Source organism: Centroberyx gerrardi, chromosome 6 (genome assembly GCF_048128805.1).
Source record: "Centroberyx gerrardi isolate f3 chromosome 6, fCenGer3.hap1.cur.20231027, whole genome shotgun sequence".
NCBI lineage: Eukaryota > Metazoa > Chordata > Actinopteri > Beryciformes > Berycidae > Centroberyx > Centroberyx gerrardi.
In genome coordinates this window covers 5,526,928-5,553,210 of record NC_136002.1, presented here as the reverse complement: position 1 = coordinate 5,553,210, position 26,283 = coordinate 5,526,928, and the positions used below count along the sequence as shown (strand labels likewise).

General features: G+C 42.0%; 1 protein-coding gene across 1 annotated transcript in view; it reads right to left on the bottom strand.

Moving 5' to 3' along the window:
- Positions 1 to 200: 200 nt before the first annotated feature.
- The window catches only part of LOC139915453 (alpha-2-macroglobulin-like), a 49,036-nt gene continuing 22,953 nt past the window's right edge, over positions 201 to 26,283 (bottom strand). Inside the window, exons 19-36 of the mRNA XM_078284236.1 lie at positions 24,663 to 24,888; positions 23,962 to 24,088; positions 8,320 to 8,435; positions 8,139 to 8,190; positions 7,615 to 7,698; positions 7,009 to 7,185; positions 5,615 to 5,690; positions 4,782 to 4,938; positions 3,859 to 3,933; positions 3,214 to 3,376; positions 2,931 to 3,118; positions 2,413 to 2,625; positions 1,765 to 1,889; positions 1,477 to 1,567; positions 1,295 to 1,363; positions 1,107 to 1,212; positions 512 to 553; positions 201 to 208 (exon numbers count right to left, since the gene is read on the bottom strand). Coding sequence (XP_078140362.1) covers positions 201 to 208; positions 512 to 553; positions 1,107 to 1,212; positions 1,295 to 1,363; positions 1,477 to 1,567; positions 1,765 to 1,889; positions 2,413 to 2,625; positions 2,931 to 3,118; positions 3,214 to 3,376; positions 3,859 to 3,933; positions 4,782 to 4,938; positions 5,615 to 5,690; positions 7,009 to 7,185; positions 7,615 to 7,698; positions 8,139 to 8,190; positions 8,320 to 8,435; positions 23,962 to 24,088; positions 24,663 to 24,888 — 2,095 coding nt within the window. The remainder of the gene's footprint in view (positions 209 to 511; positions 554 to 1,106; positions 1,213 to 1,294; positions 1,364 to 1,476; positions 1,568 to 1,764; positions 1,890 to 2,412; positions 2,626 to 2,930; positions 3,119 to 3,213; positions 3,377 to 3,858; positions 3,934 to 4,781; positions 4,939 to 5,614; positions 5,691 to 7,008; positions 7,186 to 7,614; positions 7,699 to 8,138; positions 8,191 to 8,319; positions 8,436 to 23,961; positions 24,089 to 24,662; positions 24,889 to 26,283) is intronic.

Sequence of the window (26,283 nt, the reverse complement as noted above, 5' to 3'; positions counted from 1 at the left end):
GATCACATGGTGTCAATACATGCTGCTGACAATCAAACACAGGTAAACTACTATGCATACTGCACATGTGAACATACATGTACACAAACAGGCATGGAGGTTCACAAGGTACACATATCTTTAATAATATGCAGGTCTATTTTGAATTTTATTGGAATCAGTGCAAACTTGCGGTCTGAGTGGTGACCACACATTTCTCTTCAAGCTCCTGCAAATGAAAGAAAAAACAATATTGTAAATATTTAACTCTCAAGTCTTACAGTCTATATCTATTACTAGCCTTATTTTGTTTCTTTGACTTACAACATTGTTGCATGCATTTCAATAGCTGATTAATTAATTATGCCTTGCATTCAGTTAAAAAAAGATATGTTTCACAGTCTATGTTTATCAGTCTTCATGACTCTTCTATTAGCAAGAGTGTCAATTTATTCAATTTTTTTGTGTCAAATGAATTTTGTAACACATTTCTGTAATGTCAGTACTACCGTATGTTATTATAGATTGTTACCTGCAGCACAAGGGTAGATGTATTCTGTCTCAGCCTGGTCACCTGAGAGGAAGGAGGAGAATTGTTAAACTGGAGAGAGAGAGAGAGAGAGAGAGAGAGAGAGAGAGAGAGAGAGAGAGAGAGAGGCTGAACAGGCAAAACCTTTCACTTTGTGAAAAGTGACAATTCATCTAGAAAAATGATTTTTTAAAATCTTTTTTATGAATCATGACTGATATTTTGTCAGCATTTGTGAATGTTTATAAAAATGTTTAGGATTTGCTCCCTTTGAATAAATAAAAGATTTTCTCTGATTTGCAGCTTGATTTGTAGAATACTTTGTTTAGGATGCTGTCTGAAACACTTCCTCTTAAGCATTTGAAAATTAATTCATTCATTAATTTATTCATTTATTAAATCATTCATTCATTTTCCACGTAATGGGAGGCTAGAGTATATCCCTGCATACATTAGGTCAGAGTTTGAAAATTGTAGGAATTTACATTACTGTTTTGATGATTTTTCATTTCATTTTTAATTTGGAGCATAGTCTGCCAGTGTGTAATGTAGTAAATGGGTTTATGGCTTTGTGTAGGAGCATTGTGTATCTATTTACTTGTCTGGTAGTAGTCATAGATCTTGACCACTGCTGCCTTCAGGTTCTGCACTGGGAGCTCCTGCACAAGCTCTAAGCTGTAGTTGATGGGTATTCCAGACGGTACCTGTTGGCAGAAACATAGATGAATGATCAGCGACAGATTTGGAGGACATCATCTGATATTCATCGCTGTGAATTCCTCTCACCTCCTGTATGTAAAGGAGAACACGATCTTCTTTCTGGTCGACACGATCCACCAGCAGGGCGCGCTTGAGCTGTAAAGAAGTAATATTCAGCTGGGTTATCTGTGTATCCTGTCACCATAACATCTAAGAATGATGCAGTGACAAAACTTCCCATTCAGGTGAAAGACACTCCAATAACTCACCTTTTTATAAGACTCTAGGTCTGGGACAAATCCAGAGAGCATTTTCATATCCAGGATCACCATGTTTGTCATGGCCTCTTTTCCAGTATATCTGTAGTAGAACCATAAAGGTTTGATATTGTACACAGCACTATTTTACTTTCCCCTGATGTTTAAAATAACCTACAACATAGCATAAAATGTCACCAATCACTTAGTGGTAGCTAAAAGAGCAGACATGCTGGATGCAGAAGAATTGCAGTATTCATCTATCATTGCTGTAGTCTAGACCTTATGGTTGATCCTTACTGGAATGTTATATTCAGACTGAGTTTAGGTCTCAGAGAGTTGCTGGTGCAGTCCGCCTCTACTTTGACCAGGATGCTGAAAGTGGAGTCATCAGTAGGAGTCGGGACGTTGTAGCGAAGAGCCATCTGGGAAATTAATACACAAGGATGCTTTCAATAGTCATGAAAAGTACGTAAATATTTTCTGGAGGAAGTTATATTAAGTTGACATTGGCTACGTTTAGACACACAGAGAATTCCCATCTTAACCCAGTTATTCCAGTAACCTTGTTTTGGGTTGATGCACACAAACATCATAACTGGGTTAGAATAACCTGGTAAGCTTATACTCTGATGATGAGGTAGCTGCCAGCCAAACCTTTTCATGCTGTTTTGCTGGCGGATCGTTCTAACTGTGGACGGGACAGCTCAGGTAGACAGGAATGTTCTGTTAAAGGTCCCATTTTATTCAGTTTCGTGATTTTGCTTTCATATATACTATGGCTCAGGATATGAATACTGTTCATCACAGGGTATCAAAGCTTAAGCTGAGTAAGACCTTAACCAGAGTATGGTCAATGTACATCACTTTGCTTGTAAACATAGTCACTGATATCATCAGAAGGAACAATGAACCAATTTTAGGAGAGTTACGAGCTCGTCCACTGACCTGCATTGAGGCACATGCAGTACCCTTCACCTCCAGGCTGTACTTTCCTGTCACATCCTGCAGCGCCCTCTCCTGGTAGAGCAGCTTGTTGCTCTGGTTCACATCAAATGTCAGCTGGCCGCTGGGAGACTGGACTGTCACTGTGCTTGAACCATCTGGACTGAACACCAGAGTAGAGTAGAGAGCCAGGGCCTCAAGAGCCACCACTGTGTCCTACAACACACAAACCCAGTTCCACCTCAACAATAGCAAACAAATGTATACATACTTGACTAACATATGAATTTACATATGTTTATATATAAAGCACATTTCATATTTAATAATCCATATTTAAGTATTAAGTGTTTATTTTTTTTGCCAGTAAGCTAACTTGCGGTCTGATAAACTGTGGTTCTTTGGCTCCGCCCCTTAAGGATAAACTCAACCAATGAGATTATTTCTGCCTCCAGAACAGCTCTACCTCAGAGAAATGTTTGCAGAACTAAAATTCCAGTCTGCCGCTGTTTGATCTGTACCTGTGTAGAGGAGAAGCCTCCATAGGAGTTCTGCTGGCTGGCCAGCCACCTGACGATGCGGGAGGCGTAGCCCAGGTCTTCAGTAGTAGGGGAGGCACTGAGTTTGGCCAGCAGCACATAGGAGCTGATCTCCACAGACAGAGAGGCTGATGTTTCTGTGGCTTTCTGAGACCAGTGGAGGAAACCCCCTGAAAACATCCACCCACAAACACAAAAAGGGCACAGTGTAAGTTACCTTGACAGTAATGAAGCAATAACAATTTGCTTTAGGAAGATGTCTCACCTTGTTGGGATGCAACCTTGTCAAGCACCACCAGAAGCTGAGCCCGGGTCTCCATGTCTCCTGCCAGGGTGAAGACGTATGCCAGCAGAGCTGTAGTGTAGGTGTTGCTCAGATTATTGATGGACTCCCTCAGGCAAGACAAGCTGCTATTCACCACAGTATGCTTTAACAGATAAATCATGTTTTGATCAGTACATGGACCCTTGTAATAATTCTACTTTCAAGATGTGAAATTATTTCATATACCTTAACAGAGCAAGTGACAGATGTCTACTCTCTGAGGAAAACTCCTATAATATAACTTCACTTCAAAAATCATAGGTAAAAAGAAACCAACATGAACTCACACTTATAAAACTTGATGAAATCCAAAAGAGGCCAAGTGATGCAAAAATGCACCGACATTTATTTACATGAGGTGCAAATGTAACAAAAAGTGTCTAAAGCGCACTTTTTTCATTTTTTGCTTTTTTTGTGCCTTTTTCACCTCTGGTAAAAAAATCTCACTCCTTTTGCATTAGTTGGTCTCTTTTGGATTTCTTTCATTTTCATCAGTGTGCGAGTTCTTAACAGGAAATTCCTTTCAATCTTGCAGCTGGGTGTGAAAACAGCATGAGATAGTTGCACTGGAAAGAGTATACTCACAGATGCTGACATATTCATCTCCAACAAGGCAGTAGTGATGTAAGCACTGAGAGTAACTTCATCTAACACTCCACCCTGTAGAGAGCAAACATCATGTGTTCATTGTAATGACGATTTTACCTCCAACGTCCAGGGTGGAATTATAGATAGCAATCTTCAGTATCTAATTACAGCAGTAAACAATGAACTACATATGTTTTCAGAATGGTTCAAAACTAACAAACTTCACATTTACATATTAAACTTTTATTCAATTGCTGAAAAGCCAAAATAAGTGCCAACATTGAGGTGATGATTGATAATAATACAATTTCTTTAACTTCATTATCTAAATTTTTAGGCATTTTAATTGATGGTAAACTGTGCTGGAAACCCCATATTAGAGAGATTACATCCAAAATTGAAAAAAAATACTGGTATCTAAAGTCAAATTCGCTATTGTCTGGACAAAAAAAATAACTCAGATGTTGTACTATTCTATGATTTATCCTTACATTGATTACTGTAACATTATCTGGGCCACCACCCATCCTACCAAGCTGAAACATATCTATCGCCTTCAAAAACGTTGCGTTCACATACAACTTACTCAGCTCGCTCGCAACGCTCTTTGAGAAATTGGCTACACTCAGGGAGGCTGAGGGAGACACTCGATAAGCCCCTCTGGGTGTCTTTGGTCTTCCTTGCACATGCTCATCATGATTATTATCACTTGTTGAGTGTTTGTTCTTCATACGTAATGGATGGTAGATACTACAGGTATTTTGTATGAACTACACTTGTGTGCTAAATAAAAAAAGAAATTTAAAAAACAAATGTAACTCAACGAAAATTTATATTTCTACCCCAAGTCTGATCAGTGTGTGCATTTGGTCGGTTTCAATCATGTTCATACAAACTCAATAGAGACGTTTCCCCCCTACCTTCATCCTGTTGTTAAAGAGTTTTCCAGACTGTTGGAAACAGCCATTGCTTTGTTGTTTACTCTCCAGCCAAGTCTTTGACTGTTCAATTATTGTTGGGTCAATGTAGATGAAAGACTTTGCTTTCACAAAGGATCTCAGCACAAAAGCAGTCAACCTGAGGACAGGCAAAACATGATTAGACATTCACTGACAAAATAAACAAGCACAGATCCTCTGCAGGCCCACGGCGCGTGTTCAATTCGATGCAATGTATTGAAGCATTGTCACACGGCTACCGGTTAAATTACCTGATTCCACTAACGTTACTTAAATACCACAAGGTAATAACGTTACCTAACGAGTCTGGTAACCGGTGACACTTCTCTGTTAGTACGTTTACATTTATGCACGGACCGTCGCTAGGTTTATCCTTTGGAGTCTCTGTAGTCCAGCAGCTTTGCTGTGGTTTATTTACAAATGTGTTGCGGATTCTGTCACCCTCTAGTGGTCGGAAAATCGCTCACTGCAGCTTTAAAGCACAGTAGTTTCAAGATAATCAGTTTTTCCTCATTAATATGCAAATGTATGCAGCAAAGTCTACTCAGATCATCTACTGTATAGGGGGAGGTGTGAAAGTATGAAGTTTCTATCATGTATTGAATGAATCTATCTACACAGACAGACAGACACACACACACACATACAGACAGACAGACAGACAGACGTCACCATGACGACATAATGTCCCACATACCATGTGCTGCGGTGGAGGGACATAAAAATGCTTTCTGTTCAGTGATAGTGTTTGTGAAGACAGATGAAGCGTGGATGTGATTCAGTAACTTTCTCACCAAGTGTTCCCTGTTCCTGATCCAAATGTGCTATAAGCACCGTCGCTGTGCTTGTAGTTCAGCTGCCTTTGGTAGCCTGTACAAGGTTGAAAACATGATTATCATAAAGTTATGACCAACAAATGCATTCAGTGAAATACTGAGATTCTACTCTTTACATTCTGTAAAAGACTTTCTCAAATATTTTGCTCACATGATTTTTCTTTTGGCTGTGTGATAACTAAAAATAACCCTAAAAGTAAGCCTAAAACTAATAATAAAACTAAAATGTCGTCCAATGTCATTCCAATGTCAACAATCAACATAGTTCAAATCCCTGAAATTTGTCAGGTATGACAGACCCATGCTGCACCCTGCCAAAAAGGTTTGGCATAGGTTGCAATGTCCAGGGGCTTGAAGTGATATTTCACTTTTGTATAAAATAGTATATTTGGTTGTATATCAGTTATTGTTTCATGTCATATGTCCTATTTATTCCAAATTTATCGTGTGAGGATGTTAAAACTTATCTATACTTTTCTATCTTCTCATTTTGACTACTGCAACTCAACTCATGTTCTTGCATTTTCAGTGTTGTAAATGTAAGTATTTTCATATTCAATTACTTTGATTTTACTTTTACTCATGTACAGTATTTCTATCATGCCATGTTTTTATGGTTTTCTGTAAACTCTGCCACTCTGCTTTTAGGAAAGTGCTATATAAATAAAGCTTCCTGTTGTCAGTTTTATCCTCATAGGAGTTCCGGAGCGGTCAACTATCAACACCGACTGTGCTGGTAACTACAATGGGAGTGAAGTCACTTGTTAACTTTTCCTTCTGGTATCTGAGAATCATACTTCTAACACATATACAAACTAAAATGACCAAAGTACTATATTTTCTCTGCACATTTTCAATATGTCAATTTGTTTATTTGTCTATGGGACTGACTAAATTGCACCTTATATTTAATGGAACCTTGATAATTCCACTGTTTCTTGACTTGTGATATACTACCTCAGACCTAAGTGCAATAGTCAATTTTCATCACTTTTAACTTGTTAGCACTTATTTGGTTTTTAATCATACATGTTTATTACTTATTTATTGTATATTTTTTCTAGGTGCATTTACGGATTGCTGCTAAATGGAATTTCATTGGACTTGTTACAATGACAATAACAGATCTCATCTAAAAATCTAATCTAATCTATTTGCAAGTACAATTCGGTGGTGGCAGGCGAACCTCACCACCAAAAATGAAAATGTTTTACCAAAGTGAAATATAATTTTAATACTTTTTACATATGACTTTGTGGTGTCACAGATTGATAATAACCCAGGGGTTTGAAAAATGATAGGTTTGAATGCTTTTCCTTTTTGGCTGCAATCTCAGAGTAATCGAGGCTCACCACTGGTCAGGAAGTTGGTAGCTTTCTCCTTGATGGCTGGGGTCAGCTGCTGTGTGTTGCTCAGGTATTGGAGGATGTAGATATTGGGGGCCAGGAGCGCCATGTTCTGCTCTCCACATCCATACGGCATCCTCAGCAGCCCATCTAGGTTCTTGAGGGCCCGGCCCAGGATGTCACCTGCAGAAAAAATGACTCTTTAGTAACTAACCTAACCTTTAACAATAACCATTATTAGGGTTATTATTATTTGCATGCAAGTACATGGCAAAAATCTCAGACTTTTTTTTTGTATTTTTCAGGTAAAATATCCCATGAAAAAGAAATAACACAAGATATTAAAAAAGCCTCTGCTAAACTACCATTTGTTATTTTAGTTAAGAACTAGCATGCCAAATTTAGTTGCCATATCAACAAGTTGAGTTGAAAAAACCTAGTAGAAACTACAGTAGTAGTTTTTTTTAGTAGTTTATTTTGATATCTTAAAATTGATCACTGTTATCACCTGTAGCACCTCGTCTTATATAACTTGAGAGGGAAGTGAGCCTGTTAACCTGCCAGTATTTGCTTCATCACAGCAACACTAAATTGATCAATTCATCAGTTTACCCAGGACTGATAGTGAAGCACGGGCAGATCCATCAATCACGTTCTGAGGGAGTTGGAGCTCTGTTTCCTCTGTCAAAGCCTCTCCTAGGTACAGAAAAAAACAACATGAGCATGACCACAGGGACATAAAACAATCACCTTATAGAGAGGAACTCAAGTGGAGGTCACTGCATCTAAGATGTCATTTAGATTCATGTGTGCATTGAAGATCTGATTCATTGGCATCCAAAATAGGGTCCATGACCCAAATTTGGCCTGACATGAAATTGTTTTTGAACTCAAAAAGGTTCGGGAGAGTAATACGTTCTTCTATTTGTTCGATAAAATGTAGTGATTTTGAGATAACGTACTTTAACTTGGCATAATAACCACGAAGACCTGGAAGCTAATTCCTACCTTTCTTTTCAAACTTGTGACTGTCTAAATTACATTTTTGGCCTGCAATCTACCACCCATCTTGCGTTTTAGCCCTTGGCCCTCCAAGTCTAAAATGTTTGACCGTCCCTGGTCTAAACCATACTGACCTTTTGGACAGAGCAACCAGTTGTAGGTCTTCGTCATCTCAGTTCCCTCAGCCTGAAAAGGAAGGAGGTGGAAAAAACGATTAAAAAGTTAATTTCATTTTATCTCTAATGCAAACAAGACTAATATTATCATATAACTGTTGAATATTTTTCTTTGTCATCTTGTTTTCAAGGCACCTACCTTTACAATGAGAGAGCGTGTGACCTTGTCGATGCGACCTCTGTCTGGTATAGTCGCATTCTCACATAAAGTGACGGATGTCGTAGCCTCAGCACTAATTGACACATTCACAACCCCTATGAAAGATCAACAAACACAGTAAATATGAGGTTTAATGATCTACTTCTGATCATTAATTCACAGATGCTGGATATTCTAACAATGTCATAAACTGAGATGATCCCTTTCATTAGTGTAAAAACTCTTTGTAGGAAAGATATTATCAATGAAATGATTTCCTCGTTCGTTAGCACTTGTTCTTACATGATCATTCTATGTTCACAGGAATATTGTAATGGCCCTAAGGCCCTGACCTCTGTACCTTGTAATTTTGGTTGTCATTTTTGGTGATGTAGGAATTAAAGCTTATTTTAATGTTAACCCTACATGCAGACAGATCCTGAAAAAACATTTGAGACCACAGAAATGCATGCAAAGTCAGTGGAGGGAGGTGGATGGAGAGAGATGGGCGTAACTTCACTTTAAGGGGCACAGACTAAAACAAAGAGGTGTTCACTGCAGTTGCATTTTTTCAACTTGAGAGAAATCTGCCTATTGCAGTAAAGCGAATGCCAGTCAGTTCAAGCAGGACTCTATCCAGGCCCCTGTAAATTTCTTTCCAAAATGGATGACAAGCTCATTGTAGTGGTGTGTGGTTTCCCTGAGCACTACCTATGATACGTCTTTTATATTAAACAAGCACAGATCCTGTACAGACCCACAGCGCATGTGTTCAATTCTATGCACTGAAGCACTGCAACACGGTTCAATTACCTACTTCCATAACGTAACTTAAATACCACAAGATAATAACGTTACCTACCGTTAAAGTTTGTAGGGCAGCAGGAGACGTGTTACGCAGGCGAGTGTGGAGCAAATTGTGGAATGTTAAGTTTCACTTTTGTTTTTTTGTTTTTTTGTCACACCGACAGACTCTGTGGATTGAATACAATGCTGCTGGTCTGCTGTCTGTTTATCTCCACATGACAAACATGTCGTGATGCACACATCAGAGATTGATTTAGATCAATTTCTATGGACTGACCGACTTGATTTTGCGCCTCTGTATGGGAAACACTGCATCTCACAGTCAAAGACGCCCTCTAGAGGGCATCTGACGAAGCGCATCATCTCACTGAGCGTCCCTGTCTGATTGACTGACTGACCTGAATTTGCCCGTGCCGTGGGAAAAAGAAGGGAAGAAAGATATCAACCAAAACCACTAATCATAACTTCTACTTTATTATTATCTCGAAGAAAATTTGGTCTGTAGCGGGCATCGAAACATTCCCAGAATAAAGCAACAGATCAAGTAAAAAAATGAAGACACTCCTACCACACTGAATCAGAAACTGAAAAACCAAAAATGGGAAACAAGTGAAGTGCAAAATAAAGTACAAAATCAAATCAAGTAAAGTGCTGTGTAGTGGCAATAAGTAAAAGATAATAAATAATATAAGGCTGAAGTTAAAAGTTAGGCTAACAGATTAAGCCTGTCAATGACAACAGGGATAAAGGAAGCTCTGGCATGCCGTGTCCTTGTTATTGGCATTCTGAAACGGCGGCCAGAGGGAAGGAGGTCAAACTTCTTATAAAGTGGGTGGTCAGGACAGTTAAGGATTAGTTGAGCCTTATTGATAACCTGCTTACTGTAAATGTCCTGAAGCTGGGCTTGGTGCACCCCGATCACCTTACTGGCCACTTTGACAAGCTTTGCCAGTCTATTTTTACTGGACAGAGTGAGGCAACCAAACCAAGCCACAATGCAGTAGGTAAAAACAGATTTGATACACTGATAAAACAGAGTCATTAAAATATTGCACACCTTAAAAGAATTCATCTTTCTTAAAAAGAACAAGCGCTGCTGGACTCTTTTGCAAACAGCATCAGTGTTGGACTCAAAACTCAGTTTGTTGTCAATAATAGTTCCCAAGTATTTATAATCAGGGACAATCTCAACGTCCTTATCCTCGATGATAGTGTAAATAATACTGGGCTGTGACCTTTGAAAATCAATAATCGTGTCCTTAGTTTTTGACACATTTAACGACAGGTAGAAATCATTGCACCAAGTTATAAAATCATCAACCACAGGTCCGTGCACAACATCATCATTGTTTAAAAGACTCACAATGACTGAATCATTGGCAAACTTCAAGACATGCCTATTGTCATAATTACTTCTGCAGTTATTTGTGTACAGAATAAAAAGCAATGGTGAGAGAACACATCCCTGGGGGGAACCTGTGGAACAGAATGATTTGGAGGATAAAACACTATTGATCCTGACACACTGTGACCTGTCTGTCAAGAAATCCACTATCCAGCCAACGAGATTTAAGTTCATGTTAAAATGAGAAAGGAGTTTCTCTGCTAGTAGGTAAGGCCGGATAGTATTGAATGCAGATGAAAAGTCAACGAATAAAAGCCTAGCATGGCGGGCCTCGAGATGTTGGACTAGAAAATGTAAGAGGGTTAGTGTTGCGTCCTCAACACCTCTGCCTGCCCTATAGGCAAACTGAAGTGGGTCTAACTGACCTTTCACCTGCTTCAGTAACTCCTGCTTCCACCAGCTTCTCAAAGTTTTTCATCACCAAGGAGGTGAGAGCTACTGGTCTAAAATCATTCAAGACTTTGGGGTTTTTACTTTTTGCCACAGGGACAATGGTGGCATGTTTCCATACTTTAGGAACTGTTTGCAGCTGAAGAGACTGGGTGAAAATGACTTGGGAAATTTCACACAGTTGCAAAGCACAGGACTTAAGCACCCGACCACTAATATTGTCTGGTCCAGGGCTCTTACTGACCTTAGTTTGTTTAAAAAGCATTGCAACAGTAGGTGCATCAATTTTAAAAACAGAAGTGTCCCTGACAAGTTCACTCACGATTTTTTCATAAAAATCGTCTGAATTAAATCTCAAATAAAAACTGTTTAATTAATTTGCCAGCTGCACATTAGAAATAAAACCATTCAAAGAGACTGTATTATTGCATTTGTGTAGACCTGTCATCGATTTCATGCCATTCCAGACAGACTTGAGGTCAGAGTCACTGAATTTGGATTCGATTTTTTTCTTGAATTCAAGTTTTGCCTTTACAATTTCAGCCCAAACTACTTTTCTGATTTCAGCATAAGCAATTTTATCCCCACTTCTGAAAACAGCCTTTTTTTCCCGAAGCAGACTTTTCAGTTCCTTGGTGATCCAAGGCTTGTTGTTTGGATAGAAGACAACAGCTTTGGTTGGGATCACACTATCTACACAAAAAGAGATATAGCTGCACACTACATCTGTCAGTTCATCAATGCTATTAGATGATTCTTGAAAGACGGACCAGTCTGTACAGTCAAAGCACCCCTGTAGGGCCAGAGTGCTATCCTCACTCTACACCTGGACTTCACGTGTCTGCACTTCCCTATGCAGCACAGTCCTGTATGTGGGGAGCAGATGAACCACATTGTGGTCAGAGGAACCAAGAGGAGTGCCAGCGACAGACCTGTAGGCCCCCTTAATAGAGCCGTAGCAGAGGTCCAATGTCCTGTTACCACGAGTGGGACAAGTAATGTACTTATTAAAACTGCTTAGCGTCTTTTTGCAATTAACATGGTTAAAATCTCAGAGGAAAAAACAAGATTGAAGTCGCTGCGACACTGAAAAGATGACATCGGCAGCAGCTTTGGCGTCCGCTCTGGGATGAATGTACACCACTGTTAGGAATATTAGGGGGAATTCTCTCGGCGGGGAAAAGGGTCTGACTGATACAGACAATAGCTCAATGTCCGGTAGACAGATCCGCTCGCGTACAGTGACACTATTACACCAACTGGGGTTAATATACATACAGACACCCCCACCATGGAGCTTTCCTGTCACCCTTGGGTCACAGTCCAAACGGATCGGAACTCCAAATCCATCAATGTTCAATGTAGAGTCCGAGTCTGTGTCTGTTAACCACGTCTCAGTGAAAGCCAACACACACACACACACACACACACATCTCTGAACTCGTGCATAAAGGACACACAAGCTTGCAGTTCATCAGTCTTATTGGACCTGGTCCTGGACATGGTCCTGGACATTTGCCAGGACCATGGAAGGTAAAGGAAGGCTCTTGGTTAACTTTCTTAACCATTGTCAGACACCACCCTTCTTCCCCATTTTCCTGTTTTTCCTGTCATGAGTTTTTGGGGGGACGGAACGGAACGGACAACACAAGCTATCATACTTTCCTCAAACTTGCAGTCATTATTTACTTATATACTTGAACATGAGAGATGAGGACAAAAATCGGACTGCAAGGATTTTCCTTTTTATTGAAACGAAAACGGCTACAAAATGTGCAATAATCACATCAAATAAATTACAGCCATAGCCCATAAAAACGAATTTGCTCATATGTAGGCCTATAAACAAATGAATGAATAAATAAATAGGCTGTAGCCTATGCCAACATATAAAATGAAAGACCTGGCTTTGTTGAGAGCAGTAACTCACAAAATAAATTGGCTTCTGTATACAAAGTGAATTGGGTTGCACATGAAAAAATAAAAAATAAATTGTGCCCTTGTCAGTGTAGACCTATTCATAGAATCTTAATCAAATAATATAATTACAGCCTAACGAAATATCAAATAAAAGCAAAATAAATAGGCTACACATGAAAAACATCAAAAAATAAAATCGGATGCCTCTTAACTCAAACTAAATACATTACAGCCTTAGCCAATCAAAACGAAATCCGGGATAGAAAATACAAGTCAAGATTTGTCTGTCGGGAGCAGTAGGCTGTACATGGGGGGAAAAGAAAGGAAGAAAAAACCTGGGCCGTGCCAACTGTGTAGGCCTATTTATAAATTACTGTCATGATCTGCCCCTGTCTGCCATGATCTGCCCCTCTCAGCCCTAGCCCTTGTGTCTGCCCTCTCAGCCCTAGCCCTTGTGTCTGCCATGATCTGCCCCTGTGTCCTGGTCACCACTCCTTTCACTCCCCAGTCCTGCCATCCTCCTGCCAGCCACTAGATGCCCTTGGACTTTCCTCCCTTCTGTGCTCCTTCCCTCCGCACCTGCCCTGCATCACCCTCGTTAGCCCTGTTTCTTTGTTTCCCCTTCACCTGCCTGTTTCCAGCCTATTGGCTCCCGGACTCTCTCCCCTCCTGCCAGCTGTTCCTTGTGTGTCATTAGTCCCTGTCTGTGTATATATAGGTTGTGTTTTTCAGTGTGTGTTGTCAGTTTGTCATTTTGTTACGTGGTGTGTTCCTTGCCTGGTTACCTGCCCTGACTCCCTGTGTTTGTTTAGTAAGTCTTTTCTTAACTACCTGCCAGCCTTGGACTCCTTGTTTGTTTAGTTTTTGCCTTTTGCCTGTCAGCCTCGTTGAGTTTTTGCCTTTTTGGATTCCCTGCTTTGTTTTGTACTTTGCCTCAGTTTCCCATTAAAACCTTTTACGTAACCCCAGTTCTATGTGCTGGTCTGCGTTTGGGCCCAGCCCCAAGTTTCTCCACACACGTGACAATTACAGCTCCTGTGGTCTATTCAAGCCTTCACACAAACTAGCCTACCTGGAGCTTTGACATGGGCCTCCTACTGCTCAATCCGCTTTAGGTTGTGTGACAGGAAGACCAACGTGTCCACATTCTTTGGCAACAGGGAATTTCTAGTTTTGCTTACAATAAAGCCAACTTTAGAAAATATGCGCTCTGAAGGGGTTGATGAGGCAGGGATGCAAAGCAAGCGCTTCGCTACAGTTGCCAGCCACAGATAACGGTCCGCATTTCGTCTCCACCACTCAAGAGGACCGGGATCAGGTTTCGACCTGTCTTTTAAAAAGACCTCCAGTTCCTTCCTTGCTGTGACAGTCGCTTCTCCTTCGGATGCTTCTCTATCGTCGTCCATGGACAGGAGGAGCTCCATTTCTCGCTCTTTATCAGTCTTTTGCCTGTTTTTCGGTGCAGCCGACGCAACGTCTCCTTCCTCTTCATCAACTGTCGATGCCTCCTCTTGTTCATATATGACCAGGTGCTCAGCCAACGTGGTCACCTCCTTGTACACCTGTTCCTTTTCCTCATCGGACAGCCAATTTAATTGCTTGAAGCGGGGGTCAATGAAAAATGATGACAATGCTTCACAAGTGCAATCCCAGCTAGAAAATATGTTGCAGCTGTCTAAGGATAGCATGTCATTGCATGAGTCATTGATGCCTTTAATTCCCTCTGTGGAACAGGAAAAACAAAATGTGTGGTTCATAAGCATCAATAAATATAACCAAGGATTTATGAAGGATGTAAAGCAATGGATTTTTGAAACTGGGAGACCACACCAACAGAGTAATGAAAACACTGCTAAGGCACCTGACGATGAAAGGCCTCATGGAAACCTTCACAGCTTGGAAGTAGCAGATGAGCCTGATTCTCATGATTATGATTCTCCACTGAACAAGGAACACAATGCTCTACCTGTTGAGACACTGGATGAAATAAAGCCATGTGACAGTGTTTCAAATACTAGCAGTAGAAGGCATGGATCAAGGTCCAGTGTTTCCACAACTTCATCTGCCCGTATCAAGGCAGAGGCTGAAATGCCTCTGCCCTCCTAGCCCGCCAAAGGATGCTGAAGGACAAGCATGCTCTTGAGGAGCAAGAGGTGCAGCTAAGGAAACAAAAGGAAAAATTTGAACTTGAAGTGGAAATAGCAGCATCTGTGGCTAAAGTGAATGTTTTAAGAGCCTCTGGTGGATCTGTTGTACACAGCTCTGCATCTCGCAAGTCCAATGGCATGGATTTTTACTTTGAGAAAAGGGGTCACACTTTCAATGCTGATGCAGATTCATTCATTCCACACCGACTTGGAAAATATGGGAAAACCCTCCCAGACAGTGGAATTGCTGACTCCCATGTGATAGGCACAAGGCCAAAAGAGAGGAAAATGGCTGCAGGTGTTCAGTCAGAAACAATCCAGTATATGTCACAGAGCTCAAAATCAGATGTCGTAGCACCTCCACAGTCTCAGCATAGAGATGCTCGCATTCCTGCCATCATTGCCGGTGACAAAGAAGAGAACTATGTTTTTTCCATAATGGAGAAACAAAATGAAATAACAGCTTTGCTGGTGCGGCAGCAATATCTCTCTTCCCTGCCAATTAGAAAGATACAAATTTTTGACGGAGATCCCCTGCAGTACCACACCTTTATGAGAGCCTTTGAACACAGCATAGAGGAAAAGACTGACAATGCAAGAGACTGCCTGCATTTCCTGGAACAGTACACTAGGGGGCAGCCAAGGGAGCTTATCAGAAGTTGTCAGCATATGGCTGCAGACAGAGGATATAACAAGGCCAAGGATTTACTGCAGGAGCATTTTGGAAATGAACAGAGAATTGCATCGGCCTATGTGGAAAAGTCTCTCTCATGGCTACCAATTCGGTCTGAGGATGTGAAGGCTCTGAAAGCATACAGTCTGTTTTTGAGAGGATGGTGTAATGCCATGGAGGAGGTTCATTACATGTGCGAGTTGGATATGCCGGTCAACATGCTTACAGTAATCAAGAAACTGCCCTACAAGCTGAGAGACAGGTGGAGAACAGTAGCTTGTGAAATTCAAGAGAAGCACCACCGCAGGGCTACTTTTGTGAACATTGTGGATTTCATCGAGAGGCAGGTGAAGATTGCATATTTGGGGATATACAGGATGCCCCAACATCAACAGTGAACAAAGATAGAGGCAAAACACACACTCAGCCTCGCTTGAAACCCAAGGGGAGTAGCTTTGCTACTACTGTTGCTACCATGGAAGGAAAGGCTCAAACTGAAATCAGAGTGAAGGAGAGAAGCTCATCAGGAAAAACTGCTTGCCTGTACTGCAAAGGTGGACACACATTGGAGTGGTGTTCTCTATTGGAGAAGAGAGCTCACAATGAGAAGATTGCCTTCCTGAAAGAAAATGGAGTCTGTTTTGGCTGCTTGTGTACTGGGCACATCAGTAAGGACTGTAGGAAGCGTCTCTCATGTAAAGCATGTGGTTCCAAACACCCTAGTATGCTTCACATCCACCAGAAGGAAAGAGCAGAGACAGAGCAAGCTAAGATCAACTCAGACGCAGCAGTGGGCAGCACTCTGGTTGCAGTGCAAACCAGTGGTCTTACTGGGGCCGGTGATCAAGATTGTAAACTCTCCATTGTTCCAGTGCAAGTTAAGTCCAAGAAGGGGCATAAAGTAGTGGAGACTTATGCTTTCCTAGACCAAGGGAGTTCAGCATCATTCTGCACAGTGGGTCTGATGAACAGGCTGAATCTCTCAGGGAGGAAAACAAGGATTCTCTTGCGCACCATGGGTCAAGAAAAGGTTGTGGAGAGCTGCATTGTCTCAGACTTGGAGGTGGCTGGATTGGACAGTGACCAGTATTGTGAGCTACCTGGTATCTTCACACAGAAGAAAATGCCTGTGAACAGAGGTAACATTCCACGACAGGAAGACCTGCTTAGGTGGCCTCACCTGAAACATGTGCATCTACCTGAGATCAATTCAGATGTTGAGCTTCTGATTGGATTGGATGTGCCCAAAGCATTGGAGCCATTAGAAGTCATCCGGAGTGTTGATGATGGGCCATATGCTATCAAGACTATGCTGGGATGGACTGTGAATGGACCTCTTGGCGGAGACAGCAGTGCTGCAGCTTCTGGTGAACAACATGAGATCACCATCAATAGAATTTCTGTAGTGAGATTGGATGAACTGTGGAAACAGCAGTATAAAGCAGACTTCCCTGAGTGTAGTCATGATGAACAACTGGGACCATCAAGGGAGGACTGCCAGTTCATGGATATGGCCAAGAAGTCTACCAAGCTTGTGGATGACCATTATTGCATCGCTTTACCTTTAAAGAAAAGGGAGGTAAGCATGCCGAACAACCGCAGAGTTGCAGAGCAGCGTGCCCTGAACCTGAAGAGGAGGTTTCACCGAGATGAATCATTTCGTGTGGACTACACTGCCTTCATGAATGACCTCATATCACGGGGCTATGCTGAGAGAGTGCCAGATGAAGACCTCGAACGCAGTGACGGCAAAGTGTGGTATATTCCGCACCGTGGTGTCTACCATCCCAAGAAAAGAAAAATCCAGGTTGTCTTCGACTGTGGAGCAACATTCCAAGGGATAAAGCACAACTTCTACAAGGGCCTGACTTAACCAGCACTTTGGTTGGAGTCATGACCAGATTCCGAAAGGAGGCTGTTGCTCTGATGGCAGACATTGAGGCCATGTTCCATCAGGTGCGAGTACCAACTGAAAACGCAGACCTGTTGAGGTTTCTTTGGTGGCCCAATGGAGACTTCAGTCAGCACATGGAGGAGTACAGGATGGTTGTCCATTTGTTTGGGGCAACTTCATCCCCGAGTTGCGCAAATTTTGCTCTCAGGAAGTGTGCAGAAGACAACAAAGAGCTCTTCAGCCAACAAGTGGTCGATACTGTTCTGAACAGTTTTTATGTGGATGACTGCCTTGCATCAGTGGCTTCTGAGCAGGAGGCAGTATATCTCTATCATGATCTTCGAGCCATTTGTGCCAAAGGGGGCTTCCTGCTAACAAAGTGGATAAGCAACAGTCGTCACGTGCTGGCTGCAATACCTGAGGAGCAGAGGGCAAAAGAGGTTAAAGATATGAACTTGGATCATGATACACTTCCGGTGGAAAGAGCATTGGGTGTGCAGTGGTGTGTTCATTCTGACACCTTTAAGTTCAAGATAGTGATTCAAGACAGACCTATGACACGTAGGGGGATCCTCTCCACTGTCAGTTCAATCTATGATCCTCTTGGAATCCTTTGCCCTGTGGTCCTCACGGCCAAGAAAATTCTGCAGGATCTGTGCAGGAAAGAGCTTGGGTGGGACGACAAAATACCAACACCTATAGCTCAAGAGTGGACGGACTGGGTTCAAGAGATCCATCTGCTGGAAGACTTCAAGGTCACCAGATGTTTAAAGCCTGTGGACTTTGGTGAAGTAACTTCTGCACAGTTGCACCACTTTGCAGATGAGAGTGAAAATGGCTACGGCACAGTCACCTATTTGCTGTCATGTAATGCCCGCTCCCAGCTGCACAGTGCTTTTGTTATAGGCAAGGCCAGGGTGGCATCTTTAAAGCAGATTACCATCCCTCGCATGGAGCTTACAGCTGCCATGGTAGCAGCTCGTATGGACAAGCTATGGAGGAAGGAGCTACAAATGCAGCTTCTCGACTCAGTGTTTTGGACTGATAGTATACTGAACAAAAATATAAACGCAACACTTTTGTTTTTGCTCCCATTTTTCATGAGTTGAAATAAAAGATCTAAGACTTTTTCTATGCACATAAAAGGCTTATTTCTCTCAAATTTTGTTCACAAATTTGTTTAAATCCGTGTTAGTGAGCACTTCTCCTTTGCCAAGATAATCCATCCACCTGACAGGTGTGGCATATCAAGATGCTGATTAAACAGCATGATTATTGCACACGTGTGCCTTGGGCTGGTCACAATAAAAGGCCACTCTAAAATGTGCAGTTTTATCTTGAAAAAAGACATTTGTTAGGCACTGAACTATGGATCTCACATGACTAGGGCTACAGATATGCATTTTTTGAAAACCAGTCAGTATCTGGTGTGACCACCATTTGCCTCATGCAGTGCGACACATCTCCTTCGCATAGAGTTGATCAGGTTGTTGATTGTGGCCTGTGGAGTGTTGGTCCACTCCTCTTCAATGGCTGAGCGAAGTTGCTGGATATTGGCAGGAATCGGAACACGCTGTCGTACACGCCGATCCAGAGCATCCCAAACATGCTCAATGGGTGACATGTCTGGTGAGTATGCAGGCCATGCAAGAACTGGGATGTTTTCAGCTTCCAGGAATTGTGTACAGATCCTTGCAACACGGGGCCGTGCATTATCATGCTGCAACATGAGGTGATGGCGGTGGATGAATGGAACGACAATGGGCCTCAGGATCTCGTCACGGTATCTCTGTGCATACAAATTGCCATCAATAAAATGCGCCTGTGTTCGTTGTCCGTAGCCTATGCCTGCCCATACCATAACCCCACCGCCACCATGGGGCACTCTGTTCACAACGTTGACATCAGCAAACCGCTCGCCCACACAACGCCATACACGCTGTCTGCCATCTGCCCGGTACAGTGAAAACCGGGACTCATCTGTGAAGAGAACACTTCTCCAAAGTGCCAGACGCCATCGAAGGTGAGCATTTGCCCACTCAAGTCGGTTACGACGACGAACTGCAGTCAGGTCAAGACCCTGGTGAGGACGACGAGCACGCAGATGAGCTTCCCTGAGAGTGTCTGACAGTTTGTGCAGAAATTATTTGGTTTTGCAAATCAACTGTTGCATCAGCTGTCCGGGTGGCTGGTCTCAGATGATCTTGCAAGTGAAGAAGCCTGATGTGGAGGTCCTGGGCTGGCGTGGTTACACGTGGTCTGCGGTTGTGAGGCCAGTTGGATGTACTGCCAAATTCTCTGAAACGACATTGGAGACGGCTTATGGTAGTGAAATGAACATTCAATTCACGGGCAACAGCTCTGGTGGACATTCCTGCAGTCAGCATGCCAATTGCACGCTCCCTCAAAACTTGCGACATCTGTGGCATTGTGTTGTGTGATAAAAACTGCACATTTTAGAGTGGCCTTTTATTGTGACCAGCCCAAGGCACACCTGTGCAATAATCATGCTGTTTAATCAGCATCTTGATATGCCACACCAGTCAGGTGGATGGATTATCTTGGCAAAGGAGGAGTGCTCACTAACACGGATTTAAACAAATTTGTGAACAAAATTTGAGAGAAATAAGCCTTTTATGTGCATAGAAAAAGTCTTAGATCTTTTATTTCAACTCATGAAAAATGGGAGCAAAAACATGGGAGCGTTTATATTTTTGTTCAGTGTACTTCAGTGTTGAAGTATATCAAAAATGAAACGTCTAGATTCCGAACCTTTGCAGCCAACAGGGTCTTAGAGATTCTCAGCGTATCTCATGCATCTCAATGGAGATATGTTAATACCTCAAGCAACCCTGCAGACCTCGCCTCCAGAGGAGCCAAGGTGGAGTCATTCATGAAGAACACAATCTGGATATCAGGTCCTCAATTTCTCAAGCAACCAGAGGAGGATTGGCCTGTTAACCCAGATGCTCTGAGAGTACTCCCAGATTCTGATGATCGTGAGGTCAAAGGGACCATTTCTGCCAATGCTGTTCAGGCTAAGGAGGAAGTGGATATAGTGACTCACCTGAGTAAGCTTACCTCCTCCTGCACTCGTCTGAAGAGGGTGATGGGCTGGATCTTGAGATTCAAGAATCTGCTTTTGAGTCTCAGTCAGAAGAGGAGGAAGATTGTTGCTTATCTGGCTCAGTCTGGGACAGACCAGAGTCAACAAAGGGATGCTATAGAGAAAGAGACGCAGAGTGTCAAGAATAAAATGCATCGTGATTGTCTCTCAGTAAAGGAGCTTGGAGAAGCTGAGCTGGAGATAATCAGATCTTGTCAAAGGAGAACATTCCCAGAAGAATTCTCCAGCCTCCAGAAGGGAGAGAATGTTAAAAAGAGTAGTCATATATACAAGCTCAACCCAGTACTTGAAGACGGCATCTTGAGAGTTGGTGGACGTCTCAGTAGGGCTGCTATGCCTGAGGAATCCAAACATCCAGTCATACTGGCTAAGGATCTCAACATCTCAGACCTCATTCTTCGACACGTACATCAGGAAGTGGGTCATGGTGGTAGGAACCACATGCTATCAAGACTGCGCCAGCAATATTGGATCCCCGGTGCCAGTGTGGCTGTAAGAAAGATCCTATCTAAATGTACAGTCTGTCAGCGGTTACATGGAGCTCCAGGCCAACAGCAAATGGCAGACTTGCCGCACAACAGGGTTTCACCTGATGAGCCCCCGTTTACCTTTGTCGGAGTGGATTGTTTTGGTCTGTTTGAGGTTAAGCGTGGAAGGAGCCTAGTGAAAAGATACGGTGTTATCTTCACATGCCTATCTATTCGAGCGATACACATTGAAGTGGCAGCATTATTGGACACAGACTCTTTCATCAATGCTTTACGGCGTTTCATAGCGAGGCGTGGACAAGTCAAAGAGCTACGCTCAGACAATGGTACTAACTTTGTCGGCGCAGAGCGTGAACTGAAGAAGGCCATTGAAGGATGGAATCTTGAACAGATCAGTGACGTACTTCTGCAGAAGGCAATCAAGTGGATCTTTAATCCTCCAACTGGTTCACATCATGGTGGAGCATGGGAGAGGTTGATTCGGTCAGTGCGGAAGGTCCTCAACTCTACTCTGAAGGCACAAAACCTTGATGAGGAAGGTCTCTACACAGTGCTCTGTGAAGTGGAGGCTATCCTTAATAGCCGACCTATTACCAAAGCATCCACCGATCCTAATGATTTAGAGGCGTTAACTCCTAACCACCTACTGCTTCTCAGAACCAAGCCATGTTTGCCACCTGGACTGTTTCAGAAAGAGGATGTCTGTGCTCGTCGTAGATGGAAACAAGTTCAATACATGTCTGATTTGTTCTGGAAGAGATGGATTAAGGAGTACCTACCACAATTACAAGAACGTCAGAAATGGTCTAGTATCAAACGTAACTTCATCCATGGAGATATAGTGCTCATAGTTGATGATTCAGCACCTCGTAATTCATGGATCACAGGGAAGCTTGTGGCAGCTGTTCCAGACAGGAGAGGACTTGTACGTCAAGTAAAGATCAAGACGCAAACCGGTTGTCTGGACAGGCCTGTCACCAAGATTTGTCTTCTTCAAGAGACAGAGGAGTGCTGATGGATACTACAGACCTGACATGACTTGACTTACCTACACTTACTTGACATGACGTGGTGGTAAAGATCACTCTCAACCTAGGCTAAGTGCTAGTAACCTCTGGCCTAGAAGGAATATTTCAAAGAAGAGATACCAGATTAAGTTTCTTTGATTGTTTTTCTTGTCTCCTATAGCCTATGTGTTATTGTGTAATTATTATTGTTATAATAATTAGGGGCCGGAATGTAGGAGCCATGTAAGTGTTTGTGTTGTGTTCACACTGCTTCACCGTCACTTACGGTAATTTGGGGCATGACGTGGGGGGGGGTGTGTGTTGGTAGGAAGAGATATCACCTGTTTTGTTAATCAGTCAGTCTGGTTAGGGCAGAGAGGGGGTGAGTGGGGAGTCCTTATTTTCTGTTGACCGTACGTTTTACGCTTTGTTTTCTATACCAAAACCGGCATGTTTCAAGTATGCATATCGCATTGTTTGATGCTACGGACTGCACACAATTAACACTCAAAACTCAGCCGCCGAGTCAAGGTGTTTGATTGGAACCAACGAGTCTGACAGATAGCCTCCCCTACTTAGCCTCTCAGCGGCTAATAAACCTTTTACGATAGCCGCTACACACAGTATGTATGACAACAAAACAGATCCTTCCTATCTTGGCTAACGATAAGCTTTCAAAATACATACAAAACCTCCAGCGCTTCAGCCCACACAGTAATAAGATCAGACAATAATAGTCGCCAAACAAATATGGAAAAAGTCGCCAAACTTATATGGATAAAAGTCGCTGCAACCCGGCCAGTCCTCCCTACCGACTCTTCGGCACACTGCCTCCCGGAAAACAGCGTCCGTCTCTGGCGGTGAGAGCCAGGTACGTCCCGCTGTTTAGTGAAGGTGATCTTGTGTCATGTTTTATCGAGCAAGAACAAGCGATTTCAATCAAAAGACTTCAACTCACAATGTCTTCGTAACTTTCCACTACATACGGCGGGTCAGGTTCTGTCTCACAGCACAATCTGACAGCTTCCAGAAGGATTTAAAAGCGTGACGCTTAGCCGGCGAAGCCATTTTTACCGGTGGAGGACGACTAAACCCAGGGAAAATCAAAGTCTCAGTGTCACCAGATATACAGTATTTTCCGGTTCCGGTTCATCGATGACAACTTGAAGTGTATATATAAAACAAAGCTGATAACTTGATTTTCAGTTTTTGGTACATTTTAAACGATTTAAAAATGACGGGCGCTCTTGGGCGCTATAGTGAAATATAGAACGGGCGCTCTCTAGCAGCTACGCTGTGTCGTCATTGAAATGTTGTTTTTTTTCTTCAGACGCATGCAAGTAGGCAGGAGTGGAGAGAAAAAAAGTACTGGGAGAATTGCGAACCTGCTTGTGATTTCGAAGGTCGAAATTGAACGCTCATTTCGATCGATTTTCGATTTAGAATCGAAATCATGACACCCCTAATAATGAATAATGTGCATATATAATAAATTAAAAAAAAACGGAAAAAAAACAGAGCATTCAAATACCGATTTGGACGTCGATTACCATGGCAACAGTAGAAGCTTCGAAGCATTCGGGTCAGCCCTAGACTATAGAAAGATGTCAACCAAAAACACTATTCATAATGGCTGGGACCACAGCACTGACTGTTGTGTCAAGTTGTGTCATCAAACCTGAAACAAGGCAAGATTTTGCCTCACTTGCTGTCTGTTCACACAGTAAGTGTTAGCTAAAAGCATAAATTGACTGAAATTGAATAGATGAAGGTTTGGCTCTCACCTAAGATGGAGGGGGCCATCGTCCAGCTGAGGGTCTTGCGTTCATTGGCACACAGACAGGATGTGTACTGGTCAGCAGAGAGGGGGGTGAGGGTGTAATCTGAGGAGGCGGCTGGGAGCACAATGATCTGTCCAAGAGAGACATAGTTAACTTTAAACTGGAAAACTATAGGAAAAACAAATTATGGAAATGCAGCCCTCTGTGTGGACAGCCAAACCTGAAACAAGAACAATTATTGACAATTGCATTGGTATGAATACATTTCCCTCCGATAAAGTGAGCATAATACCTAGGGTTTGACCAATATGGGATTTTGAAGGCTGATATCAATGGATATCTTTTGGATTTAAGTTGTTGATAGTCTATATTTCACGCCAATATTCAAGATCATTTAAATTTGAACTTGTGCCAAAAATGTCCAGAAAAGAAAGAAAATGAAAAGTATTCAGTATTCTTCCCCAGAAGACTGAAACGTCATTTAGACCATGTGACACTAAAACTATCCATTAAACCCAGAAGTGTAGTATTGATCAATTATATGTAATCAATAAATATGTAATAAAACAAACTGTGTCACCATCAGTTTGGATATCCCAGTATTTTTAATAAAAGACCAATATTGACAAAATATCTAACCCCAATAACATTGTGGTGTAATTGTGGTCAACCTGTCAGGGAAGATTGACTTAACCATTCATTACCATGATGCAACTGGGCAGATAGTTGAAGACGGTTGCCTTCAGCTCAAACTCCTCCCCCCGGATGATGGAGTAGGGCAGGCTGAGCTCCAGGAAGAAGGGCTGGAAGACAGTGAGCTCTTTACGAGGAGCCAGACCAAAACCCTCAGGGGACAAGCAGAAAGCCTCCGTCTCCCAGGTGGTGATGGTGTCTGGGACAATCAGGGCCACATCCTTCGATCCAGACACTCTGGATTAACAGGTACAGAGAGACACACAGATACTGTAGGTTAACTGGACTGTTGAGGGGACAAATATGCATACCTCTTTGTTATGCATATTTGCATTTGTTATGCAATTTGTCAGAGAAAAACACTGCAGGTAGATGAACGAAAAGCACTTCCTCCTTTGATTAATTGCACAATTACACAATAATAGAGCAATCTGTGATCAGATACACTGTCAGCACAACATTATTTTTAACATGTTTATAATCCTGAAAATACACTTAAGTTAGATTTTCAGCATTGCATGAAATTACCCTATCAAAACACCAGTGTAGTAAATGGTTTAACATAAATTTGAAATGCACAGTTTCTAATGTTCTTTGCAAACTAGCTAGCTATCATGGACATATGGCTGTCCTTCGATCCAGACTCTCTGGATTAACAGGGACAGAGAAACACAGATCTGTAGGTTAACTGGATTGTCGAGGAGACAAATATGCATAATTCAGATTTGTCAAAGAAAAACAATGCAGGTCGATGAAAGAAAAGCACTTCATTATCTGATTAATTGCACTAATTACTTAATAGTGCAGTAATCAGTGACACAGAAATATCCTGTGTGAAGGCGAAATTGTCACAGATACTGCAGTCCAGAGATGTTGGAAAGTCAGAAATTTCTACTTCCTACTCGGAAAAATGCAATAGAAAGTGGGAAACTTGGACAAGTTCTACTCAAACTAGCTAGCTTATATCACTGACATAATATTAGCTGTTGCATGGGGAACAGTATTTTATGTTGGGCAAATAAAATTTTGTGGACGTCCATGTTTCTGCCCTGGTTTTTCCCAGCTGGACCACCGGAATGCAGCGAGGTTGTCACTTTGACCAACAAGTTGGGACCGCAGCATTAGTGCACACAGAAAAAGAGTGTTCATCGTGGGAACAATGGTTTGGGTAATGGTTGTATATAACACTGTAATGGTTAAAACAAACATCTGACTTGAAATTGAAACTGAAATAAAATAACTGGCAAATTAGAATAAAGAATGTAGTGTGATTTTTACAAAGTTCTTTTCAAATTGTGGTTCTTAAAGGAATAGTTCACCCAAAAATGAAAATTCTGTCACCATCTACTCACCCTCATGCCACATTAAACACAGGTGAAATTTGTTAGTCCATATAACACACAGGGAGGTTGCCAGCACAACTTCGTAGCAGCCTTCTCCTAAACAACTGAAGTCAATGGGGACCTGTTCTTTAGAGTTCCAAAACAAAAATAGCCAAACAATCACACTGTGAATAGAAAGACCTATTCACCATTATTTGTTGCAAATCAATCAGCTGTAGTTAAGATTTGCACTAAATTATGGTGTAAATATAGATATATATATATCTTTTTGGAACTCTGAAGAACTGGT